At 27.4% G+C, this 18,571-nt stretch overlaps 2 protein-coding genes across 5 annotated transcripts in view; one reads left to right on the top strand and one right to left on the bottom strand.

Moving 5' to 3' along the window:
* The window catches only part of LOC122504035 (nucleosome-remodeling factor subunit NURF301), a 28,745-nt gene extending 16,887 nt beyond the window's left edge, over window positions 1–11,858 (bottom strand). For all 3 annotated transcript variants that reach the window (XM_043614908.1, XM_043614909.1, XM_043614910.1), the window contains exons 1-5: window positions 10,403–11,858; window positions 5,576–6,364; window positions 5,091–5,373; window positions 4,456–4,664; window positions 910–3,827 (exon numbers count right to left, since the gene is read on the bottom strand). In XM_043614908.1, coding sequence (XP_043470843.1) covers window positions 910–3,827; window positions 4,456–4,664; window positions 5,091–5,373; window positions 5,576–6,364; window positions 10,403–10,664 — 4,461 coding nt within the window. In that variant the 5' untranslated portion in view covers window positions 10,665–11,858. The remainder of the gene's footprint in view (window positions 1–909; window positions 3,828–4,455; window positions 4,665–5,090; window positions 5,374–5,575; window positions 6,365–10,402) is intronic.
* A 1,101-nt stretch (window positions 11,859–12,959) lies between these two features.
* Window positions 12,960–16,840, top strand: LOC122504034 (aminoacyl tRNA synthase complex-interacting multifunctional protein 2). 2 transcript variants are annotated; one of them, XM_043614906.1, is made up of 4 exons: window positions 12,960–13,286; window positions 14,315–14,470; window positions 15,937–16,153; window positions 16,320–16,840. In XM_043614906.1, the coding sequence occupies exons 1-4, from the start codon at window positions 13,083–13,085 to the stop codon at window positions 16,688–16,690; spliced, it is 948 nt and encodes a 315-aa protein (XP_043470841.1). In that variant the 5' UTR covers window positions 12,960–13,082; the 3' UTR covers window positions 16,691–16,840. The 2 variants fall into 2 exon arrangements, with proteins under 2 accessions (XP_043470841.1, XP_043470842.1); XM_043614907.1 differs by having other exon boundaries at window positions 12,964–13,268.
* Window positions 16,841–18,571: the final 1,731 nt, after the last annotated feature.

Below are 18,571 nucleotides of genomic sequence, written 5' to 3'. Positions count from 1 at the left end.
AAAGAAATCAAACACAATATGTCAACTTGAATTCTTTAATAATCTCAAATTCAAAATTGAAAAAGAATTCACCCATAATAATATATGTAATAATAATAATTAGGTATTATTATTATTATTATTATTCAGGGTGGCCACCAAAACTCGTGAATCAAATTCACGTCTATTTCCCGGTTTTTTCAAGGTTTGTAAGAAATTTTCAAGGTTTTTTTATTGGTTCAAATCTTACTATAGTAATACTTAAAAAATTCAACTACTTCCACATTTTTTATTATTTTTCATTGCCGAATCTTTTATAAGCTTTTCTTACGATTTTGAACAATCAATCGTATAGATTTTAAAAATTTTTTAATTTTTTCAAAAAATAAAATTTTGAAAATGGTAAAAAAATTTTTTTTTTAGTTAGTATAATCGTATTTTTTAATAATTGAAATTAAACATGTAATAAAAAAAAATTACAATTATTAATATAGAAGACTTTGCTCCTAAAATATAATAATTTCACCCACTGTAATTTAGCGTCGACGCTAAGTGAGCCGAAAATTAATATTTAAACTTTCTAGTCTTCAAAGTGTCACTACTTTCCCTTTTTTTAAATCCTATTTTATCTACAGAGTTAAAAACTCTTCCAAAAACAATTTTAAATTGTTCTAATTTTTATGGTTTTATGAAAAAAGAGAATTCCTTTTGTCCCTCAGCTTTGACGCTAACTTCAGGTTGGAAAAAATCTTTCCTCCCTTATTTTAATTAATTTTCTCTCTAAATTTTTACAAAATTTTTTTTTTTTATTTTCTCTCTCTTTCTGGAAAAGACCGAAAGGGAAAAAAATATTGATAAAAATAAAAAAAGAGAGAAAGAAAAAAAGGAAAGAAGTAAAGAAAGAGAGAAAAAAAGTGTAAAAAAACATACCTGATTATTATTTAAAGCATTCGCCTTTCTCATCAGAATAATCAATTCCCTCTTCAATCTCGCCTTCTGCAGGCAAATCGGCGAATAACAATTAGCCGTCAACAATTGCGTAGCACTTATTGTCTTCTCAATTGGTTGAATATTACAATATTTCGAATAGCATTTTCCATTGCGTCCCATTCGCATAATATTTGCATATTGCAATCTAACCTGTTGAATTCGTTTTGCCAGGACAATCATCATTTCCTTTGCGTACGGCGTCAATCCCTTATTTATCGCCTTTCCCGACAGGATATTATGCAAAAAATCCCCACCACCGCCACTTTCTGCTTTCGTCTCCGTTCCTTTCGTTCCCTTTCCCGTTGTTCCCGTTCCGGTTGTTCCGCTTTCTGTATTTTCATTTCCCCGTTCGCAATTTTCTCGAATCGCATTATTAATTATCGCCGTATTCTTCGGCGCCGATTTTTCAATCTGGATAAATTTCCTCTCCTCGAGGAGCTTTAGATGCGTGCGCCTCGCCAGGAACTCATCGATTCGGGTCTTTTTCGCTATCTTCGGATAGAGAATTCTTCCGGGCGTGGTTAGGGCTTTTGTAATGTCGATCTCCTCCAGACTCTCTATGGGATCGAAGACCTTTTGGATCTTCATCCCGGCGAGGAAGGCGAGGTTCAATCGGTTCTTTTCCTCTTTTGTTGTTTCTTTGTTTTTACTCTCGTTGTCGCTCTCACTTGCGCTCGTTCCACTCGTTCCTTGTTCCGCTTCGCTTTTTATCGCAATTCCCCCCGTTTCGCTCTTTAATTCCTCGGTGCCTTCGGTTTTTACTTCTTTGTTTCCTTCGCTGCTTTCGCTTTCTTCGCTTTTGCCTTTTAGCGTCTTTTTGCCTTCGTTTTCTTCGCTTTTGCCTTTTAGCGTCTCTGCGCCTTCGCTTTCGGTTTTTAGCGTCTCAACGCCTTCGTTTTCGGTTTTTAGCGTCTCACCGCCTTCGCTTTCGGTTTTCAGCGTCTTAGCGCCTTCGGTTTCGATTTTTAACGCTTCAGCGTCGCCTTCGGTTCCGATTTCCATTCTCTCCGCCTCGCTTTTCACTCTTTCGGTTTCGCTCTTCGTCTCAGCGGATTTCTCGATCTTGGAGGCTGCGGATTCAGACTGAAGATCCGCGGAATCAACCTCGCTCTTTATCTCCTCCTCCCTCACTACTCTCGACTTCCGTCGCTGCTGATTCCGCAAACTCCGCTTGAGCCTCGTCTCCTCCTTGACCTCCACTTTCACCTCCTTGTCGCACTTTTCGTCCTCGATTTTCTCCCTCTCCTTCCTCTCGCCCTTCTCGCTATTTTTTCGTCTTTCCTTCTTTTCCCTCTTTTCGCTTTTTAAGGGAGAAGTAGCGTTCGAATTAGCGACGGAATTAGCGTTCGAATTAGCGACAGAAGTAGCGTTTGAATTAGCGACAGAAGTAGGGTTCGAATTAGCGAAAGAATTAACGACGGAAGCCTTCGGTTTCGGTTCGCCGAATTCCTCGACAATATAATCATAAGTCGCCGGATCAAGCGCTAAAATTTTAATCCCCTCTTGATCGCGAATTTGCAACATAATCTTCTGCGCCTCCATTTTCAATTCACTTTTCCCCGAGTTCTTCAATCTTCGTCCGGCCGAGTTCCACAACCATCCCCACTGTCCATGCACCCTATACTCCTCTCCCTTCTGCTTCCAAATCTGATGCTTCAACCCGAGGGTGTATTTCACAAAATTATACGTCAATCGATTCCTCTCCTCCTCGTCCTCCTTCTCCTTCTTCTCCTTCTTATCCAACCTCTTCTTCTCCTCGCGCTCCAACGCCGTCACTCTCTTCAATTTCACATGTCCCAATTGCTCGTTCCAAACATTCGCAAACACCACCGGCTTAATGCAAGCCTGCAGGACAATCAACGCTCTCGCAAAGTCCCGAGGATTCACACAAGTCCCGACTGCACTGGTCCAAGGCTTTCGCAGCAACGGCCAATTTGTGTGCATGAACGAAGCTTGAATATTACTCTCGAGCTGAAGAATCGTTTGCCGCAGGGTCGAAACAAGAAGAGCGCGCGTTCCCGTCAAACTGCCGATCCACTTGAACTCGGAGAGCGGCGTCAGGGAGAATTTATGCGACAGATGACGTTTCTTGTCGCGCTCTTCGTTCCGTTGGGGTTTATTCAGAGCGATCACGTTCGTCGTGTATTGATTCACGTAGGACTTGAAATTATTGTCCATGCCGAGTTTGAAGAGATGTGTTCCGGTCGCTATTTGATGGGCCTTTTGTCTCGTTAAACGAGTACTGTCGCTTTCGTCTTTTAATTGACGCTCCAATTCTTCCTTGTTTCGCCTCTTTAGATCCTCCATGTTGAAGGTGCGTGGCGTTAGGGAACCGGTTTTTGAACGAGTGAGAATTTTATGGGTTTTTCCGTCTTTGGTGATTTTTACACCTTCTTCGTTTGCTCCTGGTGTTCCTACAGTTCCTGGTGTTCCAGTTCCTGTTCCAGTTCCAGTACCAGTTCCAGGTACTGTTCCAGTTCCTGGTTCGACAGTGGAAGATTCATCATCGACATCATCGGCAGAAGATGAAGAGGGTGTTTTCGCCACTTTTGTAGCTGTTGTTGTTGTTGTTGTTGTAGATGTTAAATCGGTGTTTGTTGTTGTATCGGTTTCGTTGGCGACCTCAACGGTTTCGCCGACACAATCGGGAACTTGATTCAAAGAGGAAATTAGCGATGTTTCATTTTCTTTGTCTTCAGATTGTCCTGAGACGATGGCTAAACGTTCCTCGAGTGAATCGGGACCCTCGTGCATTTTACGAACCATTTCCTCGGCCTCGAGACGCTCTTTCTCAAGTTTCTCCTCTTTCTCCTTCTCGATACGCTCTTCGCGCTCTTTTCTCTGCTTCAATATCGCCGCTAAAAAAGTACAAAATTTATATATTTATTTAGATGTAAAATGTGTGATAAATAAATAAATAAAATTTTAAAAAAATAAATAAATATAAGTAAATAAAAAAAAAGTAAATACCTACAAAAAATAAATAAAAATAAATTTAAAAAACTTATATATTAATTTACACTTAATACTATTTTTAGAGAAAACCTTGAAAGAAATCAATTATTTGAAATAATTTTCATAAAATTATGAAAAGAATTTAATTATTATCTGAAAATTTTAATAAAAATCCTAAATGAAACTTCAAATTACAATTATTAATAAAAAAAAAAAAAAAAAAAAAAAAAAGAATTAAAAGAAATTCTTCGTAAAATTCAATTACATTCAAAATTTTCAAGTAGAATTATTATAAAAAACCCAATTATTTCCAAAAAATTCAAAGAATTTCTTCGGAATAATTTAGTTATTTTCAAAAAATTAAATAACATTCTTTAAAATAATTCAAATATTTTTCAAGGCATTTAAAATGAAAAAATAGAAAAAAAAAAATTAGAAAACAAAAAACCAAACAAAAACTAACTAATTTTTTTTTTGTAATTATATCACTGAATGGAAATTAAGAGGAAATTTAAAAAGAAATTTCATTACCGTTTTCAACTTCTAGAAAGGATTTCTTGTTGCCCTTAAATTGATTCGTGAGTGTTTCGGTTATTTCCATTTGACGTACAATTTCGTCTTTATAATCGGATAATTCACGATAGAGAGCAACTTCCATTTCGGTTTTATCAAAGGCAGCGATTAATTCTTCCAATTGCAGAGGTGTACTGTAGTACCATACTTGTCCATCATCACTTTCACTGAAATTTCAATCAATTTTATCATCTACAATTCAATAATTTACTATATAAATCAATTTTATGCGATCGATAATTCAATAATTTATTACAAATCATTCCTTTATTTTTGATAATTTACTGTAAATAATATTTTTATTTTAAATAATTTTTTGTAAATAAATATTTAAATAATTGAGAAATAAAAATTATGCATAAAATGGGTATTTTTTCTACTTCTTAGCCAAAATTTTTTACCAATTAACAATTTTTTCGTGTATTTTATAAATAAAAAGGAGAATAATTTGCATCATAATTTAGATCAGTCAAATGAAATTTGTTATGACAAACAAAATGGGTATATTTTTTATTTATTAATCATAATTTTCTAATTTCTAATATTATTTTATTATAAATGATGGAAAAATAAAACTATTTTTGAAGACTCACATGAAGACACGTCGTCCGAGAAACCAATATTTACGTCCGTGCCTGTCGAAGCCAAGATGCTCCTGCCGACAGAGGATTCCCTTTTTCTCGACATCGGGAATACAATCGACGACGCCACTGATTTTGTGCGCCTTACAGAGGCTGCACTGCCAATCTTCGGTCGGTACATCGACCATCGGCGGCTCGACGCAACTCAAGTGAAATACAGCCGGACATGTTTCACAACAAAGCAAATCGCCAAGTCGATGACAAACGCGACAATGGTCATCGTAATGAACATTTCCTGGAGAACAAAACAAGAAAATTTTATATATTATATGAATTCTTGTGGAAATTTTATTATTTATGAAAATAATTGATGAATTTTATCAATTTTTTTTTTTTTTAAATAATTGAATTCTTTTGCGAAATTTTATGAAAATAGTAGATATTGAAAATAATTGAATTTCGAATAGAAAAAAAAGCGTTGGAAAAGTAAAATTTACCTTCATGTAAAAGATCCTCCCTCACAGGATTCGTGATTAGAAATTGATTCGTCAAAAATTGTAGGACCTTAATCCTATTGTCAATTGTTGTAAATGGATATTCACAATTTGTTAATATTGTCAATATACATTGATCAAATGAACGATCGCTCTCAACATAAGATCGTAATACTTCAGGCCATGTCATTGAATCGACAAAATATAAACTCACATTCACCGAATCCTTTTGATCTAATGGTCCAAAATGCGTTTGCTGTGAATCCTCCTCACGCAATAATGCCTTTATCAACATTATATGTAATTCCGTTAATAAATTTGTTTGATCATCGCAAATAATTGCGGCGCAAAAATCCTCAAAACGAAATGGCGTTAAACGCACGAGTGTTTGAAAATGTCTCAGTACTTCGTAAATTGATAAACATGGCATGACAAATTCTTTTGGTACAAGAAGATCGTCCGATGATTTTGGTACTTCGAGAATTGGTAATTCTCGATTTTGCAGCCACAATGGCTCGGGACTTGGTGGACGTTGTTGTTGATTTAATAATGATTTCCTTGGTGTTCCACTTGTATTACTGTAACTCGATAGGGAAAAATCACTGTCACTCGATGGATCGGGCTCCTCTATAGAATCCGATGAATTATCCTCCGATTGTATTGGCTCCTCTTCGAGATCACTTTTTTCACTTGATTCATCGCCAAAATCAGAGCCATAGTGATATTCTGAATCGTGATAGTCGACGTTTGTATTGTAACCACGTCGTTGATATGCGCCTGTTGAGTGTCCACCTGATGAAAAATTTAAAATTCAATTTTTGATTATTCTCCATTTTTCAATTTTGTAATAGTCGAAAAAATAAAAATATTAATTCTTCTCTATTGTCAATTAATAGTCGAAAAAATATTAATTTTTCTCCATTTTCAATTAATAGTCGAAAAAATATTAATTCTTCTCCATTTTCAATTAATAGTCGAAAAAATAAAAATATTAATTCTTTGTCAATATTTTCTACTTTTTCTTCCTTTTAAATTCATCGAAACAAAAATATATTAATTGTTGACAACATTAATTTAATTTATGTATGTAATTAAATACTTTAATTATTAATTAAATAAATTAATTTAAAAATTCCTTCTTTCGTTTGTTTCCTAATTTTACATCAACTAAAAAAGTTATTACTTAAAAATGAAACTTAATAAAAAATTATTACTTTTATCAATTCATTTAAAATAAAGAAAGAAAACTAGAAACGTAAATTTTGCATTTTTTTTAAAATTAATTTTCAAAACAAAAATATTACTTTGACAACATTAAAATAAAAAGAAAAAAAAGGGAATTTTTCATTTTTCTTTTTTTTAAATTAATTCGAAACAAAAATATTACTTTGAAAACATTAAAATAAATATAAAAAGAAAAAAAAGAGAATTTTTTATGAATTTCAAACAAAAATATTAATTTGACAACATTATTAATAAATAAATAAAAAGAAAAAACGGAAATATTTTTGATAACATTAATATAAATATAAAAAGAAAAAAAAGAGAATTTTTCATTTTTTTCTCGTTTTAAATTCATGGGAAAAAATATTAACTTTTATTAAGATTCATTTTCAAGTAATAACTTTTTTAGTTCATGTAAAAAGAGCAAACAATCGAAAGCAATTTTTAAAAATATTTCTTCATTTTCAAAGAATACGAAAAAAAAATTAATTTTTATTAACAATGATTTTTAACTATTAACTTCAATTATAAAAATTAATTATTTTTTTTTGTTAGCGAATTATAAATAATGCAAGAATTAATAATTAATAATTAATTCTATTAAAGGAAAAATTGTACAAAATATATAAATAAATAAATGGAATCAAAAAGAAAAAAATGAGCAAAAATGTTTTTTAAACTAAAGACAAAATTTTGTTAAAGAAAAAAGTAATTTTAAATAAAAAGTGAAAACTGAGGGAAAATTTAAAAACTATGCAAAATTTTTTAAATAGAAGAAAAAATGAAATAAATAAACAAACAAAAATTACAGCAAGAAAGAAAATTTTCATAAATAAATAAATAAATAAATAAATAAATACAAATTTTAAGTTAAAGATAAAATTATGCGAAAAAAAATAATAAACGAATAAAAAAATATAAAATTAAGTAAAAATAGTACAAATTTTTTAAAAACAAAATTATACAAATTAAATAGAAAATAAATAAAAATCATAAAAAATAATAAAGTTTAAAAAAAAACCAAAAGAATTTTAATGATAAAAATTATAAAAAATAGTAAAGTTTAAAAAACAAAAAATTTTCAAAGACAAAACTTATTAAGAAATAGGAAATAAATAACAATTATAAAAAAATAGTTCAGTTTAAAAAAAAAAAATTTGAAGTTAATAGCAAAATTTTTACAAAGAAAAAAAATTAATAAAGAAGTAAAAAATAGAAAAAAAATCCCAAAAAGACGCAAATTTCAAGTAAAGAATAAAAAAAGCCAAGTAAAGACAAAATTATGCAAAAACTAATAAATAAAAATTATAAAACTACTAGTAAAATTTAAAAAAAAAATAAAAAATTTTAAGTTAAAAGCAAAATTTTCCAAAGAAAAAGAAATTAATAAAGACGTAAAAAATCAAAAAAAAATCAAAAAAGAAGCAAATTTCAAGCTAAGAAACAGATAAAAAAATTCAGGTAAAGACAAAATTATGCAAAGAAAACAAGTAAATAAAAAACTTAAAGACATAGAAAAATTTAACAAAAAATACAAATTTTTAAATTCAAGACAAAAGTTATGGAAAAAAAATGATTAAAAATTACAGAAAAAGAAAATTCTCCCTCCCCTCAAAAATTAATATTTTAAGTGAAAAGTAAAATTATGCAAAAAAGAATAATAAATAAAAATTATAGAAACAGAAAATATTTACGAGAAACATCAAAAATTTTTAAATTAAAAACAAAATTTTGAAAGAAAAAAATTAATAAATTAATTAATAATTGATGAAAATGTAGAAAATAAGAAAAATTTTAAGAAACAATCAAATTTTTATTAAATTAAAGACAAAATTGTGCAAAAAAGAAAAATTAAAAACAAAAAATTCTTTTCTAAAATTTAAGATAATCAGAAAAAGAAAGAAAAAATTAATAGGAAATTCGTAAAATAGACAAAAAGATTTTTTTTTTTGTAATTACAGTTAAATTTTTATTCAAAATTAAATAAATAAATAAAATAAATAAAAATTTTTTAGAAACAGAAAAACTTAATAAAAAACAAAAGAAAATTTAAGTCAAAGGCAAAAAAAATATACCAAAACAGAAAGAATTGTTTAAAAAAAACAAAATTTTGAAAAAATTATATAAACAAAAACAAAATTTTGAAAAAACAGAAAAAATTAATTTAAATTAAAAGAATTTTGAGAGAAGAAAATATTTGTATTAAATTAAAGACTTTTGTTTTTAAATTAATAAAAATTTGTACAAAAAAGAAAAATTTTTGTAAATTACAGGAAATTTTCGAAAGGAAACCAAGTTTTTTCATTAAATTAAAGGCAAAATTCTAAAAAGAAAAAAAAAGAATTCTTTGAAATGTAAAAGAAAAATTATGACAAAAGATAAAAAGGAAAAAATTTCTGAAAAGAATGAAATTTCGAGAAAATGTGAAAATATTAAATAAAAATTAAAACGGAGCAGAGAAAATAAAAAAAAATTAATAACAAAATCAACAACGAAAAAAAATATATGAAAAAGAGAACAAATAACAGAGACGTCGAAATAAAAAAATAAAAAATAAATGAAAAAGATTTTAATTAAAAACCCTGTTAAAAAACAAAGGAAATATTAATTACAAGAATTTCATTTTACACAACAATAGAAAAAAATTTCAATTATCCAAATTTGATTATTTCTATAAAAAATACATTAAAATGAAATAAAAGAAGACGAATCAACTTCAATCAATTGTTAATAGAAATTTAACAATTACTCAAAACAAATTCAAAGTTTTTAATTTTACTTTTCGATTTTTCTTTCGTAAAACGACTCAAAAAAATTATTAATTTTTCCAAGAAAAATTATATTAAAAAAAGAAAATTCCCTCTCACTATCAGAGGAAAATTAAAAAAAAAGAAACATTTTCTAATTTTTGAAAAAATTTCGATTCATTTTTTTATTTTACATTTTTTAATTATTAAATTACAAGAATTAGAAAAATGTTCTTTATTATAAATTTGTATTAATTGTAATAAATAATTTGCAAAGAACTCAAAAAAGGAATTTAAATAATAAATTTTTTAGTCAGAAACACAAAAAAGTATATTAAACGTAAAAAAATTATTAAAAAAAACCTGGAAGTAGTAAATTTCGATATTATTTTCAAATAATAAATAATAATAATCACCTGTAAATTTACAATAAACAATTATTATTTACCGCCGCGAAGGAAAAATTATTGTAATAGAAAACCTAGAAAACGAAAACAAACAAAATCGTAAACGTCGTAAACAATGAAAAGCAAAACCTAACCTCAAAATTAATAACGAAATTTTTCCTTTTATTGAATAAGAAACCAATTTTTTTGAGGTGAAATAAAGTTAATAAATATTTGAAAAAAAAAGAAAAATTTACAAATAAAAATTTCCTAATTGAAAATTCACTTTTAATTAGGGAAAATATTAATTGCAAAGATAAAATGAAAGAAAAATGTAAAAATATAAATATTGTGAATAGAAAAGGTTGAAAAAAAATAGTAAAGAAAAATCGGAATTAAAATTTAAAAAAAAGGAAAAGAAGGAAAAATAAGAAAAAATACAATTAAAAATAAACATTTTATTATTTATTTACCTTTTCTCGAATTTCGTTCACGTCCACCACGTCCTTTTTTGCTCCTCGTACTTCGTCTGCTGCTACTGCCTGTTTCCTCGCATTCGACCGGTGACGACGCCCTCGATATCGTCGGCGTACCCGGTTGACTCGATGGCGTTTCAGAACCTTTATTTTGTAAATATTTCGGTTTTTTCATTAAATGATATTGAAATTTTTTCGGTCTCTCCATAACCACCGACTTTGGCGGTCTTCCCCGACGTTTTGTCCCACGTCCCGTCATTTTTGTTTTTTTCTCCACAACGACACACACAAGACTATATAATACACTATATATCTATATATATATATATATCCCCCGTAAAAAACAAAGAAAAAAAAATTCACCAATTCACACTTGGAATTTTCTTTTTCTAAATCTTAAAAATTACTAAAATTCAAATACACGTGTCACAATAAAACATTTCAATTAATATTGTAAACAAATAAACATTGACATTCCCCGGGAACACGCAACATTTCCCATGTTTTCGATCTCTGGTTTGCGCCATTTCTCCTGCCCCCAAATTTCCTGAAAGGAGGGGGTCACGTGACCCAATGTACCGCCATTATAGAGAGAAAAAGAGACACAATTCACGTAAAAAGTTTTTTATTTTCAATGGAAAAAAATGTTCGCTTCTCTTTTTTTTCAGCGGGGTGAACAATTTTTGTCAATTTAGTGGAAAAAAGAATTTTCTCTTTGATTGACGTTGTGAACACGCGAAATAAGAGAGAGAGGGGGGGTAACACGACGAAATGACGCGAAGTCACAGGAGTTTTCACGAAAATCGACGCTGATTGGTCAATGAAAAAGTAGCCATGACACTAGTAAAAAACACTTCTTTTTAATTTTTAATATGTAAAAAAAAAGAAAACCAAATTTCTATTTACGAGACACGAGATTGTTTAATTAAAAATTGTTTTTCTTTCGAAAATTGATTTTCCTACTCACGAAAAATTACAATCGAGTTTCATTTCCTCCGACAGATGGCGACACTTTTTCTCACCTATTTCACACGTTTTAACACTGAAAAAAACATCATTTGAAGAGAAATAAATGTTTTTTACTCTCTTTATTTAAGTTAAAAAAATTTTCCCGTTCAATTTTCTTTTTTCACTTCAAAAAGTACGAATTTTCAAAAAAAAACTTTCCGTTTCCAAGAAGCTTGCACAGAGGACAGCACTTTCGGGAATTTTTTTCTTTTTTTTCACACTCTCTACATTTTCACTGTTCTTTTGGGGAAAAATTATCGCGAAACACTATGTCCCGACAATTGTATCGCTAGCGTCACGAATTTACACGAATTTACACGAATTATTCACTTGAATTTTTATTTGAATTGTGAAAAGGGGATAAATTTGTGCTTGTAAATTAATGAGCAACTGGCACTTTGCTAGACTGAAGAGACGCCATTTTGTTTTTCGAGATGAAGCCTAGAGCGAGTGCTACCAACATTCGAATGTTAAATTTAAACTCACGGTTCTAATCTTGTTTTCATAGAAAAAATAAATATTTACTTCTTTATTATTTCTTTCTTGAAAAATAAGCTTCTTCTCGGAATTTAAAATAACAAAGATTATTTCTTTTGAGTTTTGTTAAATTCCATTTGTTTCGTGGTTTTACAATTGGAATGTTGCACACACTTGTTGATCACGTGACTACCGAATATAACCGCCATATTCAATTAGATGTATTGTCTTTTCCGCCTAATTATTACAATGATATAAATTTCCCTTTAACGAAATTTAACAGAATTTGGATGAAAAAAATCACTTTTAATAGAACGAAAATTATTGGTGAATTTTTTAACGAGAACGAAGGAAATTTAACGAATTGTTATTGTTACTAAATTGAACTGTGAGGTGATTGCGTACAGTGTTGCCGGATGAGAGGAAAATTAAAAATACTTTAAAAATATTTATTAAAATACTAAAAAGAAGAAAATTGTTTCTAAATAAATATTTCGAAAGGTAAATTGTTCCAAATTATTTTGAATATAAATTGACATTAGATGGCGCGATAATTTTTTTTATTCGAGAACATTTGCACTGAGCACGCCGACCAATGGCGACAGTTTTCGTATAGGCGACGCGTGCGATTGGACGGGAAAAAGTATTGAAAAAAGGCGCGCGAATTTCAAATTCCAAAATATTTTTTCGGGTTATAAAAATTTATTTTTAATTATTTTCGATTATTTTTAGTCACTTTTTAGTAATTTCGATTTTTTTTACTACTTTTGATTAGATTCGACTATTCTTTTTATTACTTTCGATTATTTTCGAATATTCCCGAATGATTCGGAATATTTTCGAGATTTTTTCAGTAAATTTTTTGTTTTCAGTAAATTAAGTAAAAAACTATATACAAAAAAATTAAAAATAAATACATAAAGAAAAAATATAATTAAAAAGAAACGTTATAAAGAGAAAATTGGAAATTTCGCGGGAAAATTCAAAATATTTTCGTGAATTCGCCGCTAGGTGGGGATTCTCCCCTCCCTCGCTTTCCCCTCGTCTACGAAATTCCAACGAAAGAAAATGGCCGAAACTTGAAATTCTTGGAAAAAAATCGAAGACGACCTTCTCTCTCTGTCTCTCTCACTCTTATTATCGAACAAAAAAAAAAGTTTAAATTAAAGTATATTAAAAAAATACGGAAAAAATGAGCGGTCCAGTCGCGATGTACACATTAAAACCAATAATGTCCGATATTAATTTAAAAATAGAAAAAAATGTGATGTACGAAATGAATAATATTCACGAGATTCAACATAAAATAATTGCCAACGATGACGTTGTCCACCATTCATCCAACGAGGACACAATTGTCACAGAAATTAAAGAGCAGGTTACAAAACTTTTAAAGGTTTTTTTCAGTTACTATAAAGTTTTATAATTTTTTTCCGTTTTTTTCTTTGGGTTCTTTCTTTTTTTAAACATAAACTGTTTCTTTTTTTTTGGAAGAAAAATGTAATTTTTACTCACGTGTTTTTCCATTTTGTTTGCGGTGTGGAATATATTAAAGTTTTTGCTTTATTCGTGAAAAATTTCCGCTTCCTTTTACTTATAACGATTGAAAGAGGAGTCTCTCTTCTTTCTGCTTTGGAAAAATTTTTCTCACTAACTAAACTAATCTGACACAATCGTTTCTTGTTTCGATGATGATGATGATGAAAAGGGAAAAGAAGTAAAAAAAAAAGAGTTTTTTACAACGTGAAAATTTTTTGTTGTATTGAAAAAAAGAATCGAAGGGAGAAACATTTTTTTGTGATGACGTAAATGAGAAAAATATATGTATATATGAAAAATGTTACTTACAAGTTTGTCTTTGTTTTTTTTATTTTTTTTGTGGTTATATTGAATTTTTGTATTTTATTCTTTGGTTAAGTTTTCAGAAAATGACGAAAGCCATTTATTATTAAATAAAATTTAAAAATTAAGTTTCAAAATTCAATTGTAAATACTTATTTTCGAAAATCAATTTTAAAATCTACTTACGAAATAAGGTTTCAAAACTATGTAAATTTTAAAATTGAACCTAGAAAGTAAATTTGAAAATTGAATTTCAAAACTTAATTTTGAAAGTAAATTTTAAAATTTAATTTCGAAAGTTAATTTTAAAATTGAATTTTTAAAGTAAATTTTAAAATCAAATTTCGAAACTTAATTTTAAAATTTACTTTCAAAGTAAGTAAATTTTAAAATTGAATTTCGAAAATTAATTTTAAAATTGAATTTTGAAACTGAATTTTTTAATTGAATTTTAAAAGTAAATTTTTTTACTTTCAAAATTCAATTTTAAAAATAAGCTCAAAAATTGAATTTTAAAATTGAATTTTGAAAATTTGTAATTTTCGAAAATATTTAATAATAATTTGTTGTATTTTTTTACAGGAAAATTGTTCGGAATTGAATATTTTGGAGGCGCGACAGGAGAAAATTTTATCTCAATTGGCAGAAATTAAGCAACAAGTCGCTATCTTTCGCGATGTATTGAAACAATCAAATTCAAATTCAATAGTAAAAACATCAACAGTTCATACTGTTCACGTAAGATTTATTCTTACAGTTAAATTTCAGAAAGAATACAGATAATTTATTCGTTTCCATTTCATTCATTTTTCATTAAGTTTCTTTATTCTTCTTTTTCGTCTCATTTTAATCATAATTTTAGTACTCAATTTTTATTTCATTTAGTTTTATTTTATTCTTCTTTCATTTTCTTATTCTTTTTTTATTTTTTAATATATTTTAAATATTTCTTTATATTTTTTTTTATAAAACAAAAGGAACTGAAACGAAAACATTCGGACAATGATTTTAATATAGCTACTCCAATTTTTCGAAATCTAAGTGATTTCCTCTTCAGTTTTTTCAATATTCAATTCAGAATAATATACAGAATATTCGATATGAATTTTCTAGGTGTATAATATTTTACTTATACATCCAACGTTAGACTTTGAAAAAGTCGTCTTGTTAATGTCTTTAAACATTTTTTCGTTAAAAATAATATATTCAACATTATTCTCGCTCGGAATCGAGTGAGTCGATGCTCTGTTGTAAAAGTATAAAATTATTTTCAAAAATGAAATTATTCATACTAAAACGCCCAAGGCGCTCCTCAAGATAAAGGACAAAGATAATTTGGTCCTCAAGATAAATTAAAGAGAATTATGTGCTTATTTTTATATTTTATTTAGCTTCATTATATTTTATTATTAATTTTTTGTTATTTACTCTCGATTTTATTTTCATATTTTTCATTCTATTTATAATTTTATTTCTTTCAATCTATTTATATATTTTTCATTGTATTTTTTTTTTATTCAATTTTTATTTTTATTTTAATTTTTTAATTTCTTTCTATCTTTATTTTTGTTCTATTTCTCTTTATTTTCTTTTTATTTTTTCATTTTTAATTCTATTTTCGTCGAACTATTAAATTTTTACTTTCATATTTTTTTTATTGTTATTTATTTCAAGCTATACGGGCTAAAAACCCGCATTATCATTAAATTTGTTTTTATTTTCATTACTATTTATTTTTTTTTAAATTTCCATCATATTTATTTATTTTTGCTTTATATTTGTTTATAATAATAATCGAAGGTGCCGATCAAAGAACCGTTTATAAATTTTTTTAAAGCTAAAAATTAAAATATTTTCTAAATCATAACTATAAATTTTTTTAAAGCTAAAAATTAAAATATTTTCTAAATCATAATTATACATTTTTTTTTAAAGTTAAAAATTCAAAAATTTTCTAAATCATAATTTTTTTTAAGGAACTTTTTCGTAATCTTTGAATAGAAATAAAATTTTGAAACTCTTTAAGGGGAGAATTTTGAGTCTGAAAAAATTATAACCGGTTCTTTGATTTTGACTCTCAAATAATTATATAAAGACCGTGTTATTTTATTTTTATTCGAATAACAGTAACTAGAACTTAATTTTTGTTTTTCCTCTAAGAAAACTAAACTAATGGAAAATTTTTATTTTTGATTCTTTTGCAGAATCCAGTGACAGTTGACATTATTCTAAGTGCAAATCCAAAAAACCCGCCATTCTCAATTTTAGCCTTGACGAAAATTTGGAAGGATTCCATTTTTCAAATTCAATCACACACTCATTCGTCTATTAATGAAAGTGTTCCGGAATTTTCACTAAATGATAATAAGGAAAATAAGACGCAAAAAAATTGCATAAATTTGAGATTAATATGGAAAGATGGTATGAAATTATTTGTCTATTTATATAACAATTAAGAGGCACATTAAGTATATAATTATAAAATTAATGACAATGGAGAAAATATTAATTTTCTCCATTGTCATTATTTTATTAATTTTTAATTTTATTTATTTTTTTTTAAATGATAATTTTGTTTTACTTGCAGTTCCGGATGTGAGATTAAATTGCGGCCTAACAAAATGCCCAATTGACGGCGAAGTGAATTTTCTACGTTATCTATGTCGTGTTGTAAAAAGTCATTCCTACGAAAATTCAAATTCATCAATTGAAGAAATAACTCGAATTGATTCGATTTTAGATTTTTGTCATTCATCAATGTTTGAAACGACGCGACAAGTGGAAAAAGCAATTTTACGATTAAATGAACATTTGACAAAAGGCCCATGGCTTTTAAATAAAAGTGAACCCTCAGTTATTGACATGGCCGTATGGTCTCTCATCAAACGGTTAAATTTAAAATTACAATCACCATCTCTTGCGAAATGGTTTCAAGAGTGTGAAAAAAAGTTTGTCTAAAATATTATTATTAGCTAAAAAAGGAAATGAAGACAATTTTAATTTGTACATATTTATATATCTATTAATCTAATTGCGACAAATAGGGGTTTTTTTTAAAAAAAAATTTTCTTTAAGAAGTGTATAGAAAATAAAATATTTTACAATTTTTACATTGTGTTCTGATTGAGCTGTTGAGGTGCTCGAAAATAAAAACCGCAAATTTGACGAGTGTGTGAAATGGCAATTAAAATGTAATTAACGAGTTATGAGTAATTCATGAACAATACCAAATAATATCAGACGAAATGATTTCAGTCCTCGATTTAACTTCGCACACGATATAACTATATAACAAAAACTTTTGAATTATGAAATTTAACTATTAAATATTGTGATTAAATTGTATTTAATTCTTTAAACACATTCTATTATTTTAAAAAATTCTAATAAAATCATTCGCAAGAATTCAATTAAGTTCATAAATAATAAAATGTTTTTTAGAAATTCAATTATTTAAAAAAAAAATGTAATAAAATGTTTTTTAGTAATTCAATTATTTTCAAAAAAATGTAATTATTATTGTCAACATTTTTAATTGAATTCTTTGTAAAATTTTATTATTTTTAAAAACTTTTCGCAATTCACTAATTTTTAATATCTACTATTTTCATAAAATTTCGAAACAGAATTCAATTCTTTAAAAAAATTTTAATAACTTTTTTTTTAGTTTAAAAGATACTTTTTGCTACTTTTTGAAAATTAATTATCGAGTGCAAAGTCTGCTATTAACAAACTTGTGAACATACATATTAAAAAAAAGACTTGATAGTGTTGTTCATGTTATGTTTTAAATCTAGACAAGCTCTTTATTTTTTTTATTTTCTTTTTTATTAAAAATCTATGCGTAAAACAATTGTTGAGATATACAAATAACATTGTAAATCGAGTTAAAAACGATTTGCAGAGATTCGAGACGTGCAAAAAACATATAAGTATGAGCGAGTACGTTTAAGGGGGTTCAATCCCCTTACTATGACATAACCTCAAAATAAAAAGTCGTTAGGGTCGCAATAAAATTCAAATTAACGATACTAATCACTAAATTTAAAAACAACGATTTTCGAAACAAAAAAATATTTAACTTTTCTCCGCCAATCGCAACGATAACCAAAAATATAAACTTTCTCTTATTCTAAATTCAAATTAACGGCATTTTCTTTTCTGCAACTAAATAATTTCTGTAAAAGTAAATAAATAATAATTTTTTCTAAAAAAAATTTTAGTTTCCTTTCTTTTTTCAGATTTATTCAAAATAATTAAATAAAAATTTAGTGAAGTGAATTTATTATTCTATTCGCACTTTTTAGTTTTTTGAGGTTATGTAAGCAATAAATAATTTCAACATACTTAAGAATTAATAGATGCATTTTTTTTATTATCAGACACTCATAACTCTCGCCCACTGACATTTTTTTTTAAATCTCACAAACACGCTGGAAAACGCGTATTTTTATAGAGACGAATATATTCAGTCGCAAACATTTTTTTGTAAATTTTCTTTTTCTACATTCCTTAGAAAATAATTATCCTGTTGATAAATAATTACAAAAAAAAAAAAAAAACAAAAAATAGTCATCAACTTAAGTTTCAAAAATTGTGGCAGTGTATTTTTCGTACACTTATTGTGTGTTCTGTCTCTTATATATCACACTATAGTCAAAATATTTATAATTACACAATAATTTTCTTAAACGATACCAGAGGAAAAAATAAAGAATATTTTTTCTTTTGCTTTTAAAACAATCTAATTACAATATTTTACAAACAGCTATTGCTTTTCGAACTCTTTCCCAAACATGATATGATTTTATTCGATAACTCGATTTTTTTTAACTAATT

The sequence above is a fragment of the Leptopilina heterotoma genome, unplaced genomic scaffold, assembly GCF_015476425.1.
Source record: "Leptopilina heterotoma isolate Lh14 unplaced genomic scaffold, ASM1547642v1 Lhet_275, whole genome shotgun sequence".
Lineage (NCBI taxonomy): Eukaryota > Metazoa > Arthropoda > Insecta > Hymenoptera > Figitidae > Leptopilina > Leptopilina heterotoma.
This window is presented reverse-complemented; position numbering and strand designations above follow the sequence as displayed.

What these genes read in the sequence shown, in the direction of transcription:
- LOC122504034 (XM_043614906.1), top strand. Translation starts at nt 13,083, where the DNA reads ATGAGCGGTCCAGTCGCGATGTACACATTAAAACCAATAATGTCCGAT. An exon ending in AGGTTACAAAACTTTTAAAG is followed by an intron (nt 13,287 to 14,314) that starts GTTTTTTTCAGT and finishes ATTTTTTTACAG; the next exon opens with GAAAATTGTTCGGAATTGAA. An exon ending in GAGATTAATATGGAAAGATG is followed by an intron (nt 16,154 to 16,319) that starts GTATGAAATTAT and finishes TTTTACTTGCAG; the next exon opens with TTCCGGATGTGAGATTAAAT.